At 45.0% G+C, this 25,233-nt stretch overlaps 1 protein-coding gene and 1 pseudogene across 1 annotated transcript; both read left to right on the top strand.

Annotated features, from left to right (window-relative positions):
- Positions 1-7,932, top strand: part of LOC144331430 (cyclin-Y-like protein 2) — a 77,303-nt pseudogene extending 69,371 nt beyond the window's left edge.
- Positions 7,933-8,336: 404 nt separating this feature from the next.
- Positions 8,337-11,395, top strand: LOC144331431 (uncharacterized). Its single transcript, XM_077947963.1, has 4 exons — positions 8,337-8,495; positions 8,583-8,883; positions 9,828-10,043; positions 11,261-11,395. The coding sequence occupies exons 1-4, from the start codon at positions 8,337-8,339 to the stop codon at positions 11,380-11,382; spliced, it is 798 nt and encodes a 265-aa protein (XP_077804089.1). The 3' UTR covers positions 11,383-11,395.
- Positions 11,396-25,233: the final 13,838 nt, after the last annotated feature.

Raw genomic sequence — 25,233 nt, forward strand, 5'->3', positions numbered from 1 at the left:
CTCCAAACTGAGAAAAGTTAATTTCCCAAACCTTAAACTGGTTGGCTTAGGACTGGGCTTAGGTGAAGGGAACCAGAAGCCCAACATGCTGGCCAAAGGGTCAAGTTCTTTACCAGTTGAGCTTTTGGCCTCCCTCCCCCTGTGCAAACTGGTAAAAGGGACTTTTGAACTGTCCTTACCCCTCCTCTTGTTTTGTTTTGTTTGTTTTCACCATGTTGGCCAGGATGGTCTCAATCTCTTGACCTCATGATCCACCTGCTGCAGCCTCCCAAAGTGCTGGGATTACAGGTGTGAGTCACTGTGCTTGGCTCATTTTGTTTTGATACATGTTTTCTAATAACGTGCTGTGTCTTTTCTCACCTTCAGCCATCAAACTTTGGATGTACATGCAGCTGGAGCCTTGGACAATGGCCCCTTCTCCCAGGGACCCTTAGATAGGCCTCTGAGGGGACTCTGAGTGCTGTTTTCCCAAAACTGCCCCTGACAGATGGAAGCTGTATCCTTATTCTAATGGCAGTTAGATGTGCTTCTTTAGAGGGAGGAATGAGGTAGCTGAGTATAAAGGGGTCATCAGAGAACCTCCAAGTGGCCTGCACAATGGGAGAAGTGTGCACTGGGGTGGAGCCCTGGGAAGTTCGCTGTGTTTATAGTGGGGAGCCTGGCCCCTTTCCTTCCTGGGTGGAACCTGGAATTCAATCTGTGAGGCAGGAAGCCGATGCTAGCATGACTCTCACACTGCTGAGGGTCCCTGGTTCCCCTTTATCCTTTTTGCTTAATAAATTCCACTTTTCTCATCCTTCGAAGTGTCTGTGAGCCTAATATTTCATGACCGTGTGATAAGGACCCCGTCTTTAGTCTGGAATGTTTTACGTTGGACATTTATGCCTTATCATCCATGCATACCTGATGAAGAATCACCACAACAAAAAAGATAGCTCTTTAAATTTTATTTCAAGATGAATAATTGGAATAATTTTAATGTTTTTATTTCCAACACTTGACACTAGTGCTGGCTTGTTATTGAAGAAATAGTGATTGAGCATTTAATATCACTTATTTGGAACATATATAGAAAATGGTTCCCAGCGGCCGGGCACGGTGGCTCACTCCTGTATCAATCCCAACACTTTGGAAGGCCAAGTCAGGTGGATCACGAGGTCAGGAGTTCAAGACCAGCCTAGCCAACATGGTGAAACCCTGTCTCTACTAAAAATACAAAAATTAGCCGGGTGTGGTGGTGGACACCTGTAATCCCAGCTACTCAGGAGGCTGAGGCAGGAGAATGGCTTGAAACCAGAAGGCGGAGGTTGCAATGAGCCTAGATCCTGCCACTGCTGCACTCCAGCCTGGCAACAAGAGCAAAACTCCATCTAAAAAAGACGAAGAAAAAAAAAAGGAAATTGGTTCCTGGTCTAAAGAAAACCTTTGTAACCCCCTTTACAAAAACAAAGATTTTATTTGTTTATATCTACCTTATAAAAATTTCAAGCAGATCTGACATTCTTGAATAATTTCTAACTTTATTATTGGCCTGATTCTCTGTGAGAGAATAAAAATGAAAAAAAAATTATATATTCTTGTATATATTCTTGTCTGAAAAAGTTGTCTCTACAATTTTTTTAACTTAGAAGTTTCAAGCTTCATGTCTTCATTGTATTTTTAAAGATTTTTTTTTGAACTTAAAATTTTTACTGAAATTGCCCCTTTTGAAGACACTAGTTAGGGATAAAATTTTTGTAATTTAATCATTCATTGTTAGGTTCACTACAGAGTCAACCATTCATTACTTTGTGCTGGCATATTTTGGGAAACATATTATTTAGATTTTAAATAATTTTGATGTATTTCTAAAGTAAGGATTTTGAAACATGAGATACATTTAATAAATTGCTATGGTGTTGAGATATTTTATAAACCAATTTAATAACTTAATAGTTTTAAAAGTTTTAAATAAAATTTAAAAAATGAGTATGACACAGAGTATCAAACATTGTCCAATGTTCGAATATAATGGAGCAAATAGGAAAATTATGAGAATTAGTTTTCCTTTTATATTTGTGTTGACAAAGCTAAATAATCTAAATAATATCCTGCCATCTATTTTTATCTTGATTAAAACTATGGGTGACTATAATTAAAATCAAATATATCAGAATTTCTACAAATATATTTTATTCTATGTCTTGTGTTTCTTACAAGAATACATCTCCACTGACAATGCTGCATTCCCATATCTATAATGAAAGAGTAAAATCTTGATCTCATAAATGGTTACTTAGTGAATGCAACATTGCTGCATTATTATGATTATTTCATGGATTTGTTAGCCTATTTGTATTTTGTTATAATTTAGACCCTACAGTATTGACTGTACTCACCACAATGCATTAGGAATAAAACATAAACATTTATTCTCAAATAATGTAACAAAAAGAAATAAGCAAAGCACAATTTTCAAATTATCTTTCTTTAGGCTAGAAACTACAATTTCCTAAAATCCTTCTCTGGTCTCATGTAATGCATCATCAGCTTGTGGGGCAAAAATGTAATGTTATTTGTTCTTTCCAAATAATATTTTCTAACCAAATATTTTTACTTTTGTTTTTTATTTTTCATTATCTCAGCTTTGGCAATAAAACAGCTCTATGAGGACCTGGGAAACAGGAAAACCAGACTTATGAGATCTGTGGAATCTGATACTGTTTGACTGCAGGGGATTTCAATGTGCAAATCCTAAGTGCCACAAAGAGGTGGCAGGGCCTTAAAGGGCAACATTTACATAATTTTTTAATTTAAAAAATGCCACTTTTGAGTCAGGCATGGTGGCTCATGCCTGTAATCCCAGCACTTTGAGAGGCCGAGGTGGGCGGAGCATGAGGTCAGGAGATCAAGACCATCCTGGCTAACATGGCGAAACCCCGTCTCTACTAAAAATACAAAAAATAGCTGGGGGTGGTGGCACATGCCTCGTTACACATCCGCCTCAGCCTCCCAAAGTGCTGGGATTACAGTGAGCCACCGCGCCTGGCCTGCCACATCATTTTCTAAAGTGGTTAGGTCATTTTACCTTCCAACTAGAAACGTGTTGAAATTCCAGTTATCTCATATGGTCATTAACATGTAGTTTTGCCAATCTTTACAGTCTTAGCCATTTTTGTAGATAGGGCATCAAGTGGTAAATTATGATGGCTTTAATTCTATATGTTAAAGTATATTATTCATAAATATAATATACTCGTATTCCTCACAAATAATGAGTTTCAACAGCTTTTCAAATATTTATTGTATATTTGTATATCTTCTCTGGTGAAGTGTCTAATAATTTGCTCATTGTTTTAAAGGTTATTGTCTTTATAGATGTACAGATGCATTGTATAACTTTCAGGTATAAACCTTGTGTCACATGTCTGTGCTATAAGGAATATATCCCAGTTAATGACTTCCCTTTTTATTTCCTTAGCAGTAACTTTGATGAGCATTTTATAATTTTGATGGTTAATTAAATTTAACTTTTTGAAACAGAAGTTTAATTTCTGTGGTTATGGTTATTGCTTTCTGAGCCTTGCCTAAAAGTCTTTGACTCTCCAGAATTGATGAAGATGTTCTCCTATATTTTCTTCAGAAATAACATATACTTCTTTCTTTTGAGACAGAGTCTCACTCTGTAGCCCAGGCTGGAGTGCAGTGGCACGATCTCAGCTCACTGCAACCTGTTTCCCGGGTCCAAGTAATTCTCCTGTCTCAGCCTCCCAAGTAGCTGGGAATACAGGCACGTGCCACCATGCCCAGCTAATTTTTCTATTTTCAGTAGAGACAGGGTTTTGCCATGTTGCCCAGGCTGGTCTTGAACTCCTGACCTTAAGTGATCCTCCCACCTTAGCCTCTCAAAGTTCGGGGATTACACGCGTAAGTCACCACGCCTGGCCTAATTTTAGTTTTTATGTTTACATCTACAATGATCTCAAGTTAGCTTTTGTCTATGGGATAAGGTAGAGGTCTATATTCACAGTTTCGGTGTATTTATTCAGTTGTTCCAGCACCATTTTCTGCAAAGACTTCTATCTTCTTGCCTTGGTTTTTGTTAAATTGATTGTTTATGGCTGGATCTATGTCTAGGCTCTCTATTCTGTTCCACTGATCTATATGTTCATTCTTGTGTCAATAACACATGCTCTGAATTACTGTACTTTTATTGTAAATCTTGTAGTAGTAAAACCCCTCCAGGTTTGTTTTTCTTTCTCTAGAATTATTTGTCTATGCTAGGTCCTTCACATTCTTATGTAAATATTATCATCAGCTGGTCATTTCATAAAAATAAATTTTGGAATTTTTATTGGTGTTGCAGAGAATATATACACCAATTTGAAGAACACTGGAATCCAAAGAGCATTGATCTTTTCTATTCATGAACATGGTATATACCAACCTTTATTTGCTTTAATTCTCTCAAAAATATTTTATAAATTTAAGTGAAGAGTTTTAGGATGTCTTCTGTTACATTTATAAGTGTTTTTACAAAAAAACAAAAGTTTAAGGAACCGTTTAGATTTTTTCAAGAATAATTTATAGATGACGTTATATTTTTTCTACCCAAACATTATTTCTAGCTGTCTTTCTTTTTGTGATATTAGCAGCTGTTTTGAATTCTTTTGTCAACTTGGCAGCAACCACTACACTTTTCTAAAACTAGGAACTCTATATTCTAGAACCCTCTTCCCTAAATGAATCCTCAAAAAATTTGCAAATGAAGAAAATTCACACACAGTTCCAAAGATAAGAGTGAAGCCGAAGTCACTGTCAGCAATTTTTGGCAGCCAGGCACTGAGACTTTCAGAACCTTTAACACGGTTCTTCTCAGCAATTCTAGCATCCAGATGTAGCCCCATGATAGACCTCGCACGAGCGTGTACTTCATAATCCTGCTGAATACAGAAGTTGCCTGGACTCTTTCATGAGCTGCTGCTTTCCCGCCTATATCAATGTTGTCAGCTGATGCCATTTGTGATTGCGTTTCTGACTTTCTGAAGGAAACCTGCCAAACCTTCATTATTTTTGCTTACATGCACATGAATGTAGGCACTAATTCTTACATTAAAATGTTTATTTCTATAATACTTAATTGGCTGTTTTCCTGGCTGAACCAAAGAAAGAGCAGCAGGGATGATAACTTGCAAAACTGATTAAATTAGAGGTCAAGAAATGGAGCCATTTTAATTCTATTGTTCTTCTTTCATATATTAAATATAAAACTTTTGTAGATAGTTTTTCTTCGTTATCTCTTTGGTTACCCTTAGGTACTGCCTGTAGAGCAAAGGTAGAATATGTGATTATTTTCCTTTATTTACCATTTTCTATTTATCAGTTACTATTTTATTTACCAGTTTTCTAAGTAGTAATCTGGTTTCCTAAAATCGCAGAAGGCACTTGAAGAAATTAAAATTGATTGACTTTTGAAAAATTAATTTGGGGAATTATTCTCCTACCTCTTCTCAGTCTAATGAAATTTTTTCTGTAAGATATTGTACTTTTAAGTACTTGAATTTTTATTTTTAAAGTGTTATCTCTGCTGAGATTTCACATGTGTTTACTCAATATGATTATTATTTCAGTCCTTAAGCATATTTATAATATAGTAGTATCCCCTTATTTGTGGCTTCACTTTCCTCACTTTCAGTCACCCATAGTCAAAAAATATTAAATATAAAACTCCAGAAATAAACAGTTTATAAGTTCTAAGTCATGCGTTGTTCTGAGGATTGTGATGCAATCTCCCGCCATTTTGCTGTATTGGGTTCAGGATGTGAATATCCCTTTGCTCAGCAGATCCACACTTGCTGCCTCCTGCTCATTAGTCACTTGCAGCCATCTAAGTTATCAGATGGATTGTCTCGGTATTGCGGTGTTTGTGTTCAAGTAATGGCCCCAATATGCAAGAATAGTGATGCTCGCAATTCAGATATGCAAAAGAGAAACATGAAAATGCTTTCAGTAACTGAAAAGCCTAAAGTTTTCCACTTAATGAGGCAAAAAATGTGCTGAGGTTGCTTACATCTAGGGTAAGAATTAATCTTTTATTTGTAAAATTGTGGAAAAGGAAAAATAAATTCTTGCTAGTTTTGCTTTTGTACCTCAAACTGCAAAAGTTACAGCCACAGTGTGTGATAAATGCTAATTTCAATCAATATTCTGAGCCTAAATGTGTAGGTGAGTGCTGTCTCCATATTTGCACATGTGAAGTGCTCCTGAACCATAGCCCCATGTATCTCAAACACCGTCACACTCACAGAACAGAAAGGAAAGAGCAGTTTCATCAGCCGGCCCTCATAAGCCACTCCCTGGAGTCCTCCCCAACATCTGCTAAATTTGGGAGGCCTGATTCCAGAGAGCTGGATGATGAACTGGCAACATAAACCCAGAAGAATCTTAATTGCAGACAAAGACAAACTCGGGTTCCAGCGCAGACAGACAGCCCATACAAGCGCTTTTGATGTTAGCTGCAGTAAAGGGGGCAGGAAAGGCTCCCACTCTATGGTCTGTGGCATGGTCAGCTCAGTGCCGCCACCTCGGAGGGCTCCATCCCACATGACCCTCCCAATCAAGCTGATGGTGCCTCCTTATGCCAAGTGGAAGGAACTGCAGTCAAATTCTGACACGTCCTGCAAATCCTCCCAGGCCCTGGGCTACTGGTTAGGCCACCAGTAGGGCTGTGGACCAACCGATTAAACCCATTAATAACTGGCAGCACAGCACAGCCTCCTTCTCAACAAATTATGATGCTGATCCCCGGATTCAGCCATCCATGCCCATGGTGTTTTGTCCTTAAGCTTTCTAAACGCCTACCCTGCTTTATGCTTTCTAGTTTTGAGGACTTGGCTTAAGCGTGCTTCTGAATTTCAGCTCCCTCTATTTGACAATTCTTTACACTGTTCTCTAGTTGGGACGCGGCGGGAGACACCATGGAGCCAACCTCTGCAGAAGGCAGGGCTTGGCAGAATGGATAGACCCCAGCCAGGGGAAGGGTGCACTTCGGGCACCGAACTTCAGGGAAAGCGCTCTGGGTCAGGCGTCTCCTCCAGAATGCTCTGTTTAAAGTTAAAAAGGCCACCTTCAAAATAGTTGTAAAATCTATACATTCACCCAGACATACACATTTTTTGGGACATGGTCTTGCTCTGTCGCCCAGGCTGGAGTGCAGTGGTTCGGTCACAAGCAGTCGTCCTGCCTCAGCCTCCCGAAGAGCTGGGACCACAGGCCTGCACCACCATGCCTGGCTAATTTGGTTCTTTTCTGTTTGTTTTCCTTCGTTTGTTTTGTAGGCATGGAGTCTGACTGTGTTGCCCAGGCTGGTCTCCAACCTCTGGCCTCAAGCAATCCTCCCTCCTCGCCAAGTACTGGGATCCAGTCGTGAGCCTCCAAGCCCTTCTCTATTCATTATTCTTAATTAAAACATTCAAAGGACGCGGTGTTTGAGGCCAGCGCGGCGTTTGCAGTGGCTGCTCCCGCCAGGACAGCTCAGGGGGATGCTCCCGAGAATCCTGAGCCCGCCTCCTGTCCCGGCCTGGTCTCGGGTCCCCAGACCCAGCCTCTGACGGGCCACCCCCAGCGCTGCCCTGCCCGCAGCTCCGGGCTACGCTCCCCACGAAGAGGCGCCGCAACCGCCTAGGACATCGTGGGAAGCCTCCTGCGGGGACTTTCCACTGCTTGTCCCAGGAGCTTCTACAACAGACTGGCATTGAGAGTTCAGTTACATTTTCCGCTAGTTATTCCTATCCTGGCCCCAAGCGTCTCAAGTCCCCGCCTCAGGCTCCTGGGGGCCTCCCCTGCAAGGGCGCCAGGTCCCCGACATCTGCCAGTGAATCCGTGTCCAAGGAGGAGGGCGTGGCGGGGGCGGAAGCGACAACCACAGGACCCATGACAGTGGCCAAGTCTTAGAGGCCCCGAGTGCCTCTCAGGCGCCCGGGCCCAAGCTGTCCACGCTTCCCCGCCCCGGCAGGAACCAGCTGTTCCCGCTGCACCAGCCAGGGGGCTGGGGTCATCCCTGCCAGGCCCGACCGTAGGCGTGGGCTCCAGAGCCCCCTCCCAACCGCCCCGTCCCAGGAGCGCGGGAAGCCTGGCTGTCGCCTGACAATAAGAAAATCATCATGGACAGAAGGAAAGCCGGGCGAGGCTGGGAAGGGAGCGGCTGTAATTCGGCGCCGGCCCCCTTCAATTCTCCAGCTCAGTGGCCCCAAAAGTGGGGTGGGGACGGTGATTGAGGCTGAGCTCGCTTCTTCCTTCTTACAGGTCTCGCGCCTCTGAAGCGAACTGGGCCTGGAAGGATGCTGAGGGTCGAGGGAATGGCGCTGAGGGTTGACCCAGGGAAAGGTGGGGCCGGCCCCTGGGCTCCGGTTGGAGGCGGATTCCCAGGCTGTGCAACTGCTCGCCCGTGCCCCACCCGCTCTGTGCTCTGTCAACCGAACAGCTCCGCCCTAGACTCGCGGCTGCGGAAGCGGCGGGCCGGGTGGTGATTACAACCTGGGGGAGGGGGGCTCTCCTTTTGCAACCTGACCCCCAACTCCGCTCAATAACCGAATTTCCGGAAGCCGCGACCTGGAAGCTCTCGGCGCTTCTCCATCGCTGGCACTGCAGGGACGCCCGGAATCTCGGAGCCGCAGCTCCCGCCTGCAGCGCGCCTCAGCCGCCAGTGGGGAGCGCAGCGAAGCTGGGGTCCCCCGCGCATCCGGAGCGAGGCAGGCGGGCCGGAGGCTGAGGACCGGCGACCTCGTGGGACGCCGGTGCCCGCCCCTACGGGGAGCAGAGGCAGCTCTGGAAGTCGGTTTAAGGCGGAGACCGCAACCGGAGGGGCGCAGAATACTCCCCCTCCCAGCGTTCCGGGCTACGCGGGTACAATTTTAAAACTAGCGGCGAAATCCGAGTCCTGCGGCCGCGTGGTGGGTGGAGCGTGGCTGCCTAGCCGAGTGCGGTCTCAGGCTGCCCCCGCTTCTGCGCCGCAAGGCCGCCCTTGAGTTCCAGGACTCTGTGGGCCCCGAGCCGCTGGCGCTCCCGGGAGTCTCCTAGCCGCGGCGGGAACGGAGCTGGGCGCCCAGACTGCGCCGGGGTCTTTTCTCTGCCCCCAGTGGCCGGAGCCGCAGACCTGCCCCTTCCCCACCGGGGCCGCGCCCTCATTCCTCGCGGCGGTACCGCGCCGCAGCCCGGGAAACTCGCAGGCCCCAGGCGGCCCGGCTGCAGCTGCGGTGGTGAAGCTGGGCCCTGCGCGCACGTGAGGTGCCCAGCAGAATCCCCGACCGCCCCGCGCCCGCGTTCTCGCCCACGACAGTGGCCGACGGCGGCCGCTGGTTCCCGGACCCGGGAACAAAGCTGGAGATAACGACTTCGGAGTCGGCCCTGGGACCTGCTGCTTCTCTTGGCTCCAGGCCCTCAGCCGTCTCCCTAGCCACAGCCTGCGGGGCCTAGAACTGCAGCCCCGGGCGTCCCCTCCTAAGCAGTGGCCAGGGTTGGCGGGGCGTGTGCGACCCTGGACCCAGAGATCCGCAGCAGCCGCTGCCAAGCATGGCGAGGAGCAGCGCAAGCCTCTCCCCACCGGGGCGGGGGACGGCGGACGTGGGTTAGGAACCGGCCCGGGACGTCCAGGCAGGATCGGCCACCATTCAGGGGCTGTCCCAGGCGCAGCACCAGATGCTGCCGGTGGAAGCGGCCAGGGGCAGGCTCAGCCCGGCGCAGTGAGCATAGACAGGGACCCAAAGTTTATGCCAAAAACGTGTCTTCTCCAACCTCCTCCTCAAGCCCCTGTCTCATGCTGGTTCCTATTTCTTTCTTATAATAAATAGGTCCTGTGTGCCTGGGAGCAGAGACTCGGCCCGTTCTCCCCAGACTCAGCTGTAGTCTTCAGGGACCTGGGCAAGGTCTGGTTAAACCTGCCCATCTTTTGTGGAGGAAGGCCGGTTGCTCCCCTGGCCTTCACTGTGACACTAGGAGGCAAAGGCAGCCAGACCAATTGCTGGTTTCATCTGGGACTCCGCAGGTGATAAGATTGGCAATGACAGGTGGGTTGGTAGCCGGGCTGGAGTGGCATGGCCAGCTGCTGTGGGCACCGTCTTCCCTGCCTGTCACCGCTCCTAGCTGCCCAAGTAGCAAAGCAAAGTCACAGTGACAAGATCCAGAGAGAGGAAGCTCCAGCTGGAGGTGGCGCTGGTGTCAGAGGCCTTCAGAGCAGCAATGTGACAGCTTCTCATGAGGGTGGGCTCTGTCCCCAGTCCATGCCCTCCTCTAGCTTGATCCTTGTTGGCGTCTATTTCTTCGCCTTGCCATTATCTCAGCTTCGCTTCCTTCCAGGATTTCAGCTCTAAGTGGCTCTTGGTCCACACCTGTCTCCATCTCTCCCTTCTCTTCCCCCCTCCCTAAACTCAGGACATAGTCACTCCTGCTCCTTACACACATACTCTCTTACACACACACACACACTCACACACACACACACTCTAACATACACGCACTCTGACACTCTCCCTCCCCACCCCGCCCCGCCCACAAACACACTCCCACTCTGCCTTCCACAGGAAACAAGTTTCTCTCCCAGAACCTTTATTAAGACCTGTGGAATGACCAGGATCTGGGCCCCCAATGGGTCTGTGAGTGTGAGCCTCTGTGTGTGCAAAGATGTGAGCCTGTGTGCATCCACGTGGCTGTGGAATTTCAAAAGCGTGTGTACACATGTGAGTGTGATGGTGAAGTGTTGAGAGTTGAGAGAGTGTGTGTTTGGGGTCAGTGTGACCTTGATCATGTGGACATACAGGTGAGCTGTGGCAAGGGTGGAGCAATGTGAGTGACTCTGAGTGTGGAAACTGAGCCGGGGACAGATGGACAAATGCATCCTTTGAGTTCTGTGGAGGCTGCCACCCCATACCTTGTTGAACTACTCCCTCTTTGTCATCCTGTGCACCCTCAAATCAGGATGGTAGCGGGAAAGGGGAATGAAGCTGCTGACCTCTGGGAAGGGGCCTGCCTGCTCACTGGGCCTGTCAGCTCCTAATCTGTTACATGTTACTGTAAATACTTACAAATCCCAGCTGCTGAGGAGCAAGACATCCTCCACCAGCCAGCTGGGGCCCCTGGCCTGGAAGTTGGTGGGGAGGGAGCTAGAGAGCAAGACACATGGGGGAGGGAAGCAGGGGACCCCATCGGAGAGGCTGGCATCAGGGACTCCTGAGTTCAGCTCGTAGTTTTGCCAAAGGTTAGCCTGGGTGCCCCAATATTTCTTCAGGAACTGCAGAGCCAGAAATACCGTCCACGCCTCTGCCTCAGGAAGCTCCCCTACCTCTGCCTGATGAAGAGACTCCCCCTCAACAGCCAGCTTCCTGTCTTCTAGTCACATCTTTCAAGTAAACGGGTAAAGAGAGAGGTCTTCTTGCCTTTTTTTGGAGAGGGGCCGTCTCACTATGTTGCCCAGACTGGTCTCTAATTCCTGGCTTCCTGTGCTCCTCCTGTCTCGAGCTCCCAAAGCATAGCAATTACAGGTGTGAGCCAAGACACCCAGCAGCTTCTTACTCTTTAAATGACACACAAAATTCTCCTGGAGTTTCTGGAGGGGATTGTCTCTTTGAACTCAGAATCTTTCCCAGGACACCTTGATCGATCCATCAGGCTCTTACTAGATTGGAGGCTGAAGACACTGCAGCTCGGTGAACCCCTTTGCAAGGGTCTGCTCCGCAGCTCTTGAGGGGAGCGAAAGCATTTTCATCTGGCCTCACCCCATCTGCAGCCAGCTCTTTCACTTCTGGAGCTGGGCTGATTGTGATAACCTGGAGGAGGGGGAATTAGTTGGGATGACTCACTTGCTGGAGCCCATCAACACTGGCCCAGGCTTGTGGCCAGATGCCTGGTTAGCCAGCCCAATAGAGCTTCCTTTCTCAGGAAGAGAATGATTATTGATTATTGGTCCTCTTTACCCATTCATTGCCCAGGACAGTGTCAGGTGCACCACAGGCCCTTGGGCATTTGTGTGGCATCATCAGCCTTATGCCTGGATCACCAAGTCAAACTTTCCTATTAGCTCTTGGTGGCAAACTCGAATTCCTTGTGTCAGAAGGCACCACAAGGCCCAGATGTCCTGGGCCTCCCACCTTGGGCAAGCCCAACATGACACAGAAACCCCTGACACCGAGCCAGGATCTATCCCCTTGTCTGGCTTGAATTTCAGATTTATTAATGGTGAGCCCTCCTGGCCCACAGTGGGACTCCCCTTGGCCTTACACAGGTAATGCCTATATCCTGGCCTAGGCTTTTGCAAGAATCCAGACTCTGGGAAGGACGTGGAATGGAGGAAAAACCAGGCAGAGGGAACCCCATGATATTGAGGGGCTCTGGGTGCTGTATGGGACACCCCGCTGGAAACTTGCCCCTAATGGGGCCTCAAAGCCAGGCAAGCAGGGGCTCCTTCTCTACCAGAGTTTGGAAGCCAGGACCGCAGCTTCCCATCTTATTCTCAGGATGCAGGTTAGTTGTTTTCCCTCAGATGAGGGAGTCTAATGTTCCAGTTTTATAAGATGAAAAGAAGGGCTGAGGTGAGGCCCCTTCTGCCACTTTGCTGAGTCCAGAGCTGTGATGAAGTGAAGAGGGAGAAAGCACAGGGCAGGACAAAGAATGGGACCCAGGGGCCTGGGAGTTTTCGTTGGCAGAAGTCAACTTGCCCCATCCCTGAGAAAACTCTAACCTTCTCAGCTGCAGGGAGGAAGGCTGGGACTGGGGAGGAGAGGACAGGGAGGGGCAACAGTCTGGTGCTCTGTGCTCTAAGAGAGAAGTCTGATGATGGCAAGTGACCCAGGAAGGGTTAAGAATATTCCTAAAGTAGACAAGCCACAGCCTAAGCCAGTCCATGAATACCTCCTCTGAAGAGCAGATCTGTAGCAGGAAAAGTTAGCCTGATCTTTGCCTCACTGCCTGCTGTCTGGCCTGGCTGTTAATTAAGCCTCCCACCCTGTCCCTTCACCAACTCCTGTCATAGTGGGGATGGGGTAGGAGTAGTCAGAGGGGCCAAGTCTCCCCAGTCAACAGGGAACTCCAGCTGGGCCCAGGAGCACTGGGGCTCAGTGTCCACCCCCCATCTACACTTCTGGTCTGAGTCAGGTAGGGGGACACAGGGGGACAGAGAGGCAAAGTGCAGGCCTTGTGCATGGGATGGAGGCTGCCAGAATAGAGAGCAGCCAAATTCTCCCACCCACACACGTGCATCACCAGCCATGCTCAGGTGAGACTTCCAAGATCATCATCAAACACCACCTTCTCCTAGCTGTGTGTTCCCCTTCACTTAGGGTACCTTGGAGTGGGATGGACAGGGAGGAGTAGGGAGGGCCCTTCATGAACAAACCATGTCTTTGCTTCAGGGGCAAAACTGGGTACATAATTTATGGGACCCAGTGTGAACTGAAAATGTGGAGTACGTTGTCCAAAAATTGTTAAGAATTTCAAGACAGTGATAGCAGAACATTAAACCACGTTCAGGTCCCTTCTGAGTGTGGGACCTTTGCCACTGCACAGGTGGCACCTCTGAAGCCAGCCTTGTGCAAGGGTTTGATTTAATGAACATTTACTAAGATCCCACTGCTCAGCTCTTCTGGCTCTGTGATATGATCTGGCTCTGTGTCCCCACCCAGATCTCATCTTGGTTTTAATCCACATGTGTTGGGGGAGGGACCTCCTGGGAGGTGATTAGATCATAGGAGTGGTTCCCCCATGCCGTTCTCATGATAGTGAGTGAGTTCTCACAATATCTGATGGTTTTATAAGGGGCGTTTTCCTCTTTGTTCTGCACTTATCTCTGAATTGGCTCGGGAGATAGTACCACAAAGCCCCTGCGTTTGTGTCCGTTTGTGTCCGGCAGATAACACGCAGAGCCCCACACCTATCACCTTGTGATGATTTTAAGCCCCTGCACCTGGAACTGTTTGTTTTCCTGTAACCATTTGCCTTTTTAACTTTTTTGCCTGTTTTACTTCTGTAAGATTGCTACAGCTAGAATCCCCCTCCCCTCACTAAAACAAAGTATAAAAGAAAATCTATCCCCTTCTTAGGGGCCGAGAGAATTTTGAGCGTTAGCCGTCTCTCGGTCATCGGCTAATAAAGGACTCCTTAATTTGTCTCAAAGTGTGGCATTTCTCTCTAACTCGCTTGGTTACAAAACAATGTTAGGTAGGATTTAAAATATTTAATAGATTTTAAGGTGAGATTAAAATATTTTTATATGTTTTAGGTGAGTTTCAGCTTCTCAGACATGCCATTGCCAATTAACCAGTCCAAAGAAAGAAATGGAAGCCCTAAAACGTGATGAGATGTTTCCGCGCACACGTGGCCAGTTGATAGCTTAACTAGGCCTTAAGAGCTAGTGTCTGCCTCCTGGTTCCCACTTTCCCATCTTGCCCAAACCAGGGCTATAGACCTTTTATACTAATATATGCCTTTTATACTCCTGGGCCCTGACCCTACAGTGGCTTTGTCTCCCCCACTAGGTGCATGCCTGCTGGGCTGGGTGGGATGGAGTTCCGAAGAGCCCGCACCTGGGGTCAAACAGGCCTGAGTTTCAACCTTGCTCTTCCTTTTACCTTTTTCCTTTTATCCTGGGCAAGTCACGGAACCTCTCTGAGCCTCAGCATCCTCATCTCCAATGTGGAGATCATGCTTAGTCCTTAGACTTCTGGTGAAGAGTAACTGAAATAGAGTGTGTAAAGCCTCAGACACATATCAGTACCCGGGCAACAGCAACAGCATCCATTTATCCTTCATTCAATAAACATTTCATGATCCTTCCAGAACCTAGGAGTCTTTTGCCCCCACCCAATCCCCATCCCCATCCCCATCCCCATCCCCGTTTTCATCCTCATTCCCATCCCATCCAATCTGTCAGTAAGTCAGCCAATCCCACCTTCTACCTCCCCAAGTCAGGCTACCATCAGCTTTCATCTGGACCATACTGGTGAGGAACCCTACAAATGTAAAGAATGTAGCAAAGCTTTTAACTAGGGCTCATTCCTTACTAAACGTCAGATAATTCATACTGGAGAGAAACCACTCAAATTTAATGAATGTGGCAAAGCCTTCAACCAGTACTCAACCCTTACACAACATTGCAGAATCCATAGCAGAGAAAAACTAAAACTATAAAGAATACGGCAAACCCTTTAAAAGGTGCTAAAACCTTACTCAACACAAAAGAATTCACAGCAGAGAAAAACCACAAATTCAAAAAATGTGGCAAAACCCTCAACTCATGCTCACACCTCCCTCAACATTAGAAAATAAGTACTGGATAAAAATCTTATACACATAATTATTTTGAAAAGACCTTTGTACATGCTGTACACCACAGAGGACACCAGAGTAATTACACTGGAAAAAATTATAAACATAAAGCAGTTAGCAAAACCTTTAATTGATACTTTAATCTTACTCAACAGATAATTCCTATGAGTGAGAACCTCTACAAATGAAATAATTGTAGAATAGCCTTTGTTCAAAATGTATACCTTAAAAAACACCAGAGAGCTTCTACTGGAAAGAAACTTTACAGGTACAATAAATGTGGGAAATTAATTAAAAAATATCAACTCTGAAAATTTGATAAATAAAAATAAAAATTGGATTAATCACCCTAGAAACAACTAGGAAACTCACAGTGGTATACATTACTCTAAATCAGAGTGTTTATTATGAAGAATAATCCAAAGTCCAAACAATAAAATAATTTAATTGTATGTTTCAAAAACCAGAGATTGATGGAGCGATAGATATATTCAGTGTATACTTTTTTGGTAATGACAGTATTTGAAATTATTTGAGCAAATCTTATTAATATAATTAAACTCTTGAGTTACCTGATGCTTTTTCTTCATTTGTAACATTTAAGTAAAAGTGTGAAGTGGATTTGTGCTACCCGTTAGCTACTACAGGCTCTTATATATTATGTGAAGATCATTCACATGGAAGATTAAGGGTACAAAAATCTAAATGAATGTGGGTGCTCTTAGATTTGACATATAACAGTGTTGTAAGTCATGCATGAGTCAGGTATTCAGGATACAATTCTTCTGCATTAAATTATGAGACAGGGGCACTCTGAGATTTAGAAATAAATAGTTTTACCAAAGAGTTATTCGGGAGAAAAAGCTGAGCTTTTTGGATACACCTTTATAGTAGCAATAGTTAGAAGTCCTGAATGTTAGTTGGTGTAGTAGCAATAAAGAAATTTTCACACATGTTAGAGAAATGTTCAGATGTAACTCCTGTCAGTTAGGATGTAGATTTATTGTGAACTCAGTTTTCTAAATACTTAACCTCAGATTTTTTTAAAAAGGATGCCCATTTTTTACATAGAGCATGGTATCAGAAAGACAAGAATGCTTTGTGAGGGTTTGTAATCTACATTTTAGCCTTTGAGGATACAGCAGGTTTTAAAATGTCTTATTTAATCTATGTGTATACTTAATTTGTTTTAACAATTAAAACTAAACTTGTTTTTTAACACTGTTGTGTATTGAATGACATGTTATCCTACAAAAATATTAACCTATTAACCTTGCTTAAGATTCTAGATAGCATATGATAATTACATACTATGGGATAACCTAGCCCCATCTCTAGCAATTTTTATTCCCAGTGGTGTTAAACTCTAAATAGTTCCAAGAATATTAATTCCATATATCAAGAACATTAATTCCATAAATTGTATTTTATTCTTTTATTGTAACTACTGGGACTTTATCATGGCCATAATAAAAATTTTATAGGAGTATAATAATAAACTATAATCTTTCTATAACATTTGATCCTATAATGTCTTTTCTACATGCCACCCCTCTGGGCCTATAAAATATACACAGAGGGCCAGGCGTGGTGGCTCATGCCTGTAATCCCTGCACTTTGGGAGGCTGAGGCAGGCAGATCACCTGAGGTCAGGAGTTCGAGACCAGCCTGACCAACACGGGGAAACCCTGTCTCTACTAAAAATACAAAAATTAGCCAGACGTGGTGGCACATGCTTGTAATTCCAGCTACTTGGGAGACTGAGGCAGGAGAATCACTTGAACCTGGGAGGTGGATGTTGTGATGAGCCAAGATCCTGCCGTTGCACTCTAGCCTGGGCAACAAGAGCGAAACTACACCTCAAAAATAAATAAATAATACACACACACACACACACACACACACACACACACACACACGCACAGAGAGTTTTGGATTTTATTTATAATAACAAATATACAATTATGCAAATCTAAAGTTTAGGAGTATGAGCACTATGGAACAATTAATGTGTGCACGTGTATGTGTGTGTGTGTGTGTGTGTGCAAGCAAGAGAGAGAGAGTTCCTATCTTGAGAATGAGAAGAAGAAACAGAAAATATTAGAACAAAACAGATTATTTTAAAAGAGTTGATATTTTAATAGCAATCTAGAAACCTCACAGATAATGAAATAAATTGATGGCCTCTACATTGAATTCATTTATTCAAAAATATGTCTCCCTTAGTACAAGTCCTGTGTTTTTTGCCTATTACTCATGTGAGAACTACTACATGATTTACACGTTCCAGCATTCATTAGGTTTTGTTTATATATTCTGCTAATATTTCTGTTCATATAATCTACTAATGGACACTTTTATGAAATTTAATGGTATTCAGAAATTAATTCAAAGATGTAATTCCATGGTAAGTATAACAAGTTATATTTTATTTAATGTATACATTCCATTTTTTCTACTCAATTGAAGAACTGTATTGAAGCCATTTTTAATTGTTCCATTCACTTTTTATAAGTAGCATCATAAGGTTTTCTGACTATACTGTAACAGTTGAATCAGGTGAAAACTTGTGAGGCCTCACAAATCAAGGCGTTGTTTTAACACATCTATAGAGTTAACTAATAACCAAGACAATTCTGGGTGTTTATTCGATGCTCCAGAATTAGTAGTAAAGTATTCCTACTGAAATGTATTTGTAGTTCCAGGTAAGAGACTGAAACATCCAGTCCAGAAGTGACATTACTTCTACATGTAGCGAGAGAACATCTGTATCCAGGCAGCACAATTGGCTCCATGAATTTAGAAGACATAGTTCTGTCTGCTTTATTTTCTAATTATTTGTAGTTTCTCATTGTCTCTTCACCCTCAGCTCCACATTCATTACAACTCTTCTCCTACGCCTGTGCTGTGGCTGCAACTTTCTCAGCGCTCTCTCCACCCAAGGTCATGTCACACAGGGCTTTCTTGGTTCTCATGAGTGGGATGGAATTCTTTAATGCAATGAGAAGTAGTTTTAACTGAGAAGTTTGTATCCATTTGAAAGCTTTAAATACAACATTCTGACCACTTAATTGAGATAAGAGGGAAAGAGTCTCATGATCCAGAGGATTGAACCAGGTAGCCAGCTCTGTGGCGGATGTGGAGACAGAGAAACACGATGATGACGTTTTTCTCAGAGAGGTAGATACGACCTACTGAAAGAAAATATGGGGAACACTTCTGGAATTAAAGTGGAAGTGAGTTTTTAAAAATCACTTTGAGGTCATAGGGTAGCTACTGGTGATGTCATCTCAAGGAAATATGTAACAGAGATAAAAAGGGGATGTGGGGAATGTGGTCCATTTTGAGGATTAGGGTCTTTATGACTTAGGGGACTTATTTAGCAGTAGTGCAGACCATCAGCTGCTGGGAAACAGAGCTTGTTGTACTTTCTCAGGCCTAGATCAGGGGCAGTGAGAAGATGAGGTGGTGGCTGAAGCAAACTCTGTGGGCACAGCTTTAAGATGTTATGTTGTCAGACAAGATGTTCGGGGTGATGATGCCTTTGGGAGACTGTACTAGGCAGGATTGGCAGGTGCTGTGGTTACTCATACTCCAGTATCTTGGGAGATGATCACAAAATATAACCTCAACTTAGTTTTAATCCACTGTAGATGGGTGATTTTCCAGGGAAGCTGACCCACAGGTGGCAGGGCCCTTCCTGACTTCCACCCAGCCTATGGATCAGTGTAGTCCTGTGGTCCTGGCTTTGTGAGAGGCACTGGCAAAAATGGGGGAGCAGTTGGCCAGTCAGATGCAGTGAGCATTTTATCCTCAAACATTCCAACCAGCGTTTAGCAGGAAAGTTCCCAAGTTCTTTCACAGTCAATGTTCCGTTTTCACCCAGCCTGTCTAGAGTAGAAAGTGGAGTGTCAATTTTTGGAAATAGATGCAACAAAGTTGGGTAGCTCACACATTTAACATTGGTACAATTGAAATACAATAATGCATCTCACTCTAGCTTCGAGTTTGTGTTCAGATGTACGAAGAAAAGACTGTTGGATAGTATCAGAATAGAATATGTGTATTTGTCTTATTTTCACTGTGAATAGGTAGCATCCCAGGACTGATGCCACAGTGCAGTGGTCTTATTGAATACCAGTTTGTTTTCATTTCCTCAAACCATATTCCAAACAGCAATGAGGAGAAAATGTAAAGCTAACAGGACATAGGGAATTAGGTATGAAGCCATTTCTCTTTAATTCAGAGAAGGCCATCATTGCCAGGAACTTCTCTCTAAACCTCATTGACCAGAACCGTATCCTGTGGCCACTCTATGAAGAAACATCTCTCAGGCACTGGAAGACACATGAGCATGTGATTGGGAATGGCTATTGTTACTTGTGCTGTTTTACAAGATCTGACAAAAAGGCCATCCTTTGTGCACTAGAACAGGGTGTTATCAAAATCCTCAAGTTCAAAATACACTCTTTCCACATGCGCAAGAATTTAATTGCATATGTAAATGATGTGTCCATTCTTTAGAGGTGTGCTTAAAGAGCTATTTAATTGATTGTTGTTTATGACTCTATGATGGACATTATTATGATAATATAATGGTTTAAGAATAAGAAAACTATATTCATGAAATATAACATATCTTAATCTTTGGCCACATGTATTATATCTTATTTGTTGAAAGGTTTACTGTTTGTTTTAAATTGTATTATGATGATGCTTGACATGAGTGCAAGTTTAGGTTCAGGGTTAGGCTAGGGTTAGCACAAGTTATTGGAATGGTGATCACTGGAAGCACAGTAGGGAAGTGAGAAAAGGAAGAGTAAGAAGCCAACAGAAGCTGTTTTTCTTTTTTTACTTTTATTATACTTTAAGCTCTGGGATAAATGTGCAGAATGTACAGGTTTGCTACATAGGTATACATGTGCCATAGTGATTTGCTGCACCCATCAACCTGTCAGCTACATTAGATATTTCTACTAATGCTATCCCTCCCCTAGCCCCTATCCCCTGACAGGCCCCAGTGCGTGATGTTCCCCTCCCTGTGTCCATGTGTTCTCATTGTTCCACTCCCACTTATGAGTGAGAGCATGTGGTGTTTGATTTTCCGTTCTTGTGTTAGTTTGCTGAGAGTGATGGTTTCCAGATAAGCTGGGTTTTTTTTTTTTAAGATTTATTTTATTGATAATAATGTTTATTGAATTTTGGTCACCTTTATAACATCATGTTGGGCCAAACCTCATTAACTACAATGAAGAAGGCACCAGGTTCAAGAGGTTAAAGAAGAGACTCAGCATCAGCAAATGATCCATGGGGTTTAATAGGGGTTTCCATGCTGGGGAGAGTCCAGTGGTGATCAGCTGGGCAGGAGAGCTGTTGTACAGAAACAGTCCGGGACTGGCAGGCTGGAAAAGGTATCTGCATCACATACAGTCTAGAGCTGATGGGCCAGACAAGATACCCACCTTACATATAGTCTAGGGGGTGGCACGCTGGACAAGATAACTGTGCAGCTCAGTGCCAGTAGGATAGGCAGGAGAACTGCAACCATTTGCTAACAGCATGCAGGTTATACAGCATTTTCACTTATACCCTACCCTTAATAACCTCCTCAAGGCAAACTTTATTTAACATAAAACGCAGGACTTCAATCCCACAGAACAGATCGGGGGCTCAAATATTCCTTACAGATGAGGAATGAATCTCCAAGGTGGCTGCTCCCAGTTTTCCTAGCAGGAAACACATATTCAGATGCATCTGCCATACAAGGTCATTCTCAGGGTATGCTTCCGTTATTGCTCTCAGGTGTGTTTACCCTACAGCCCATCCCAGAATACTGGAATGGCCCCCACATTCTGATAACGCCATTTTAAAAAACTTTCCTGGGGCAAGGTATGCAAAGGAGCACTGTAGCCAGATGCCACAGCAGCAGGACAGACTACAGCAACATTGAAATCATGAATACAATAACAACCGGTAGGCTATTCCCAGCGCTTGGGAGTTGATCTTGGCTATGCCATGGCAGGCCCTTAGTGGAGGAAAGGAGCAGCTCTCCATGAGATCAGCAACCTATTTTGTTCTGGAGAAAGGTCACTGACTGTGCCCAGTCAGCAAAGAAGTTTTCTGCACATCATCTATGGGTGGAAAATGAGATGTTTAATGGATACAAGCAAGGGCAAGTCATGACCCTTTAGCAAGACACAGAAAGTTGTGTTGCTCTATTGGAGCACACCCTTGGCAATGGCCTGGTGCCTGGGTTACAGTACCAAATGTATTGGCCCCCTCTGTGACACAGAAGGACAGAGCAAGACACCAAGCCTACTACAATGATCCACAATGAGGATGATTGCCCGTTGAGTAATAGAGGATCAGGACTCATTATTCCGGAGGTATGAGAGGGAGTAGGATGCAGGAGAAGTGTGAACTGTATATCTTGTTCTAGACCCTTCCCCCATAGAGTGGGAAATTGAACCATTAGAGGACTGGTTTTCTTTTTCTAGGGTCACTAATAATGTGGGCAGGTCCTGTGGCAAGGAAAACACTAGGTTTCCACGAGTCTCAGGCTGAGGCAAAGGTGTGTCAGGAATTGGGTCCTGTCCATCTTGTATGAAGGAGGAAACCTATAGAGGTCAATGGCCTCTATCAAAGACTGCCCTTCAGCTGCCACATAGGTGATAGGGCCAAGCACCAAATACAGTTCTGTGCTTAAGGGGTTATTGGTTAATGTGCTCCTTTGTGACAGGCATGCATGCCATCTGGTCACAGTCTGTGTCTGGGCACCTTCAGACTTCATTCTCTAGATAGCCGCCTTCAGCCAACCTGCCATGGACACTGGGCGCATGGCAGCACTGGGACCCACTCTGCAACATCCCCCAGCGACCGCAGAGCATGATATGCAGCACAGAGTTATTTCATTACACCGTTATCCAACTTCAGTTCCCTTCCATAGTTGGGACCAGAATCCTGAAGGCACACATTTCTGACCTAGACTTTGCCACGGGTCCCACCCAGACCCCTCAGGGTACCTGTCTATTTTCACCTCACAAGACTGTTCCTGCACTAGACCTTCCCCACAAGGCTTGTGTTTGTTTTGTTCCTGGACCAAACTGAGGGTCAGGCTGCTTATTCTCACGGCCCAATAACGAGATGCAGATGAACTGAGAAAGAGAGTGTTCCTCAAACCAGGCACAGGGAAAAGACAGTGAAAATATGTCCAAACTAACTCAAAATTACAAAGTTTTCCAGTGCTTCTAAGCTATGTGTCTACCTGTAACTGTGCATTCATCTAAAGACATAAGTAATTAATTTCTTCTAATCTATAACTAAAGTCTGAGTCTTGGGGACCTTCTTCCAGAGGCTCAGTAAGTGTACTAAATCTAGATAAGTTCAGGTGCCAAAGTTGATTACCCTTATCAAAGATCATTACCCTTATCAAAGGTGATTATACTTACCTTGTCTCCCACTAAGTTGTGGAGGTTTGGGGAGTTCCTTCTGACTGCCAATAAAACTTGTTTAATCCTGAATGGGTCTTAGTATGAAGAATGTTAGCAATCTTTCATTATCTTGTCATGCTTCAAGGCCCAGGAAGACCTGGGCAAGACTCTTGATGGGCCTTTATTACTTGATCCAGCCTCTGTGTAAGGGCACCAGCTCTCTCAGCCTTTAGTATTTAACCTAACCACTCAGTCAGTGCTGAAACACTTGTGATGGAGGCCTGCCTGTTCAGCTTTTGGAGACCTGGCCTACCACAGTTTCACTGTGACTACCTTGTTCAAAGGCATCGTCTTTCCTTGTGAACCAATCCCAGAGGTCCCCTTCTTGACTAAGTGGTATAGGGGGCCTAAGAAATTTCTCCAAATGGGGAGGAAAATAATACCCTAGCAGGCCTAAGAAGCTTTCCAACTGCTTTGGTGTGGCAGGACATGGGTTGGCTTGCACTCTATTCATAAAGGCAGATGGAACAACTTTAGTCTTACCTGACCAGATGACACCAAAGTATTTGACTAAGAAGCCTCAACCTTAGACTTTGTCCATGCTGACCACCTACCCTCTGTTGTCAAGGTCACAGGCTGGGGGGTGCAGTTGGTAAGCTGGAAAAAATCTTCAAAGTTAGCATGATATTATCAATGTAATGAAAATCTGTACCCCCTCCAGAATGGTATCCCTGGAGCAAGGTGGAGAGGGTTCATTGTTCTCCTTCTCAGGTGAACACAAATTGGCCTTGACTCTTTGGAGTAATGAGTGTGCTGAAGAAGGCATTGGATAAATTGATCAAAAAACATGTGTGTAGAAATTCTCCTACTCATGTCAGAAGGGAGGCAATATTGACAACAGCTGCATACTTTGGGGGAACCATCTTATTTAGTTCCCAGCTATCTATCTTCATTCTTGATGTCCCATCAGGCTTTCACACAGGTCATATAGGGCTATTGCATGGGCTGTATCCTGGCCTTATAATGTCTACCTGGGCTAACTCCTTAACAGTCCCTGGGATGTCCTAATTCCCATCCCTGCAGGTGGTATTGCTTCAGTGCTACTACTTGCTGTGGAGTTGGCAACTATACCCGTCTCCATTTTACTTTCCCCCAGTTGCATGCTTTACCATATTGACTCTCAGTTGAAATTTCCTGGCAGTTGTTTGCAAGGTCAGGCCTGATAAAATATCCATTTCCAAGATGTATTCCATGATAGGAGCTATGTATACTAAATAGGGTTTTGGTGGCAGTCTCTCAACTTGTAATTCTAGTTCAACCTGTTTGGCTTTCATGGCCCCTCCTCCATAACCATCTATTGCTGTCATAGGGCAAGCAGTCTGTTTTGTCTTAGATGACAAATACATAGTTAGCCTCCAGTCTCTGTGGCCTCCAGTCCCCAGATACCCTGGCCACCATCCATTGCTTTTACTGGGTTTTCAGGGCCTTGGCGTTAATTCTAGTCTACATAGGTTGGTACCTGCCAGTCATTTGCAGGAGAGCCTATAGGCTGAACCTGAGGCCCCTTTTTGAGCTTCCACCCCAATCTGACTAGAACAGTGCTAGGCTGCTTATCTATTTACATGGTTGGTGTCCCTGCCATGACCAGGTCATGCTACATTTGTCGCTGGGTTACCCGGATGGGCCCCATGGCTGTGTTCTTCCCTTTGGCTCCCTTGTCTTTAATTCTGGCAGTGCACACTTATTGCCCATGCACTTTCTCCATTTCTCCTAAGTCAGTGGCCACCAGGGCTGTTTGAGACCGTGGCTGTCCTACCAGGGGGCACAGGATAGACACACTCTTGGTTGAGTACTGACTGTAGGATAGTATCTTTTATGTTGGCAGTGAGAACTCATTGTAAGGACCCACAGTAATGCTCCTTAAAGGTAGCATGTCTTATCCCTAGTTCCTGAAGTATGTATTTCAATTTCTCCACAATCTGCCATCACGGAGAAGACATGGACATCAGCCTCATTTGGCCAGGCTACCTTGCAGCCCACAACCACCCAGCTGAGGGAGATAGTCTGATCCCCATTACAGGTGCCACCAAGACATGGCCTTCAGGGCCAGGTGGTTTATGATGAATGCCATTCTACTCATCTGCAGTTTGGAGAGTATAATGTCCTCCACCTCCATGTCCCATAGATGGAGAAGGCACCCTGCAAACAACTCTCTCACTTTCTGTCTGAACGTATTTCTCAGAGTCACCAATTGCACTGCAATGCAGCCCTGCATTCTGGTGCACTGTAATCTTCTAGTGAGGGCAAGTACTGTGGGTCTGCTCCCTGTGTGTGCGTAAGAGTTGCTGACCCTTCAAACAGGCTACCTAACAATCCAGGGTCTCCGTTTTGTCTGGCATCTCTCTCTAATGACAGTTCATCCTGAACCGATGAACCCTTGCCTGCGCTGTGAGCAGAGCCTCCCTGGATGCTTGGAGCATAGTTGGAAGTTGCCAGCCAGCCATGGCTGCTT

Source organism: Macaca mulatta, chromosome 9 (genome assembly GCF_049350105.2).
Source record: "Macaca mulatta isolate MMU2019108-1 chromosome 9, T2T-MMU8v2.0, whole genome shotgun sequence".
NCBI lineage: Eukaryota > Metazoa > Chordata > Mammalia > Primates > Cercopithecidae > Macaca > Macaca mulatta.

Excerpts from the sequence above, each read along its gene's own strand:
- LOC144331431 (XM_077947963.1), top strand. The coding sequence starts at position 8,337 with ATGGCGCTGAGGGTTGACCCAGGGAAAGGTGGGGCCGGCCCCTGGGCT. Across the intron at positions 8,496-8,582 it reads CGCGGCTGCGGAAGCGGCGG|CCGCGACCTGGAAGCTCTCG; the intron begins GCCGGGTGGTGA and ends AATTTCCGGAAG. Across the intron at positions 10,044-11,260 it reads GATAAGATTGGCAATGACAG|GAACTGCAGAGCCAGAAATA; the intron begins GTGGGTTGGTAG and ends ATATTTCTTCAG.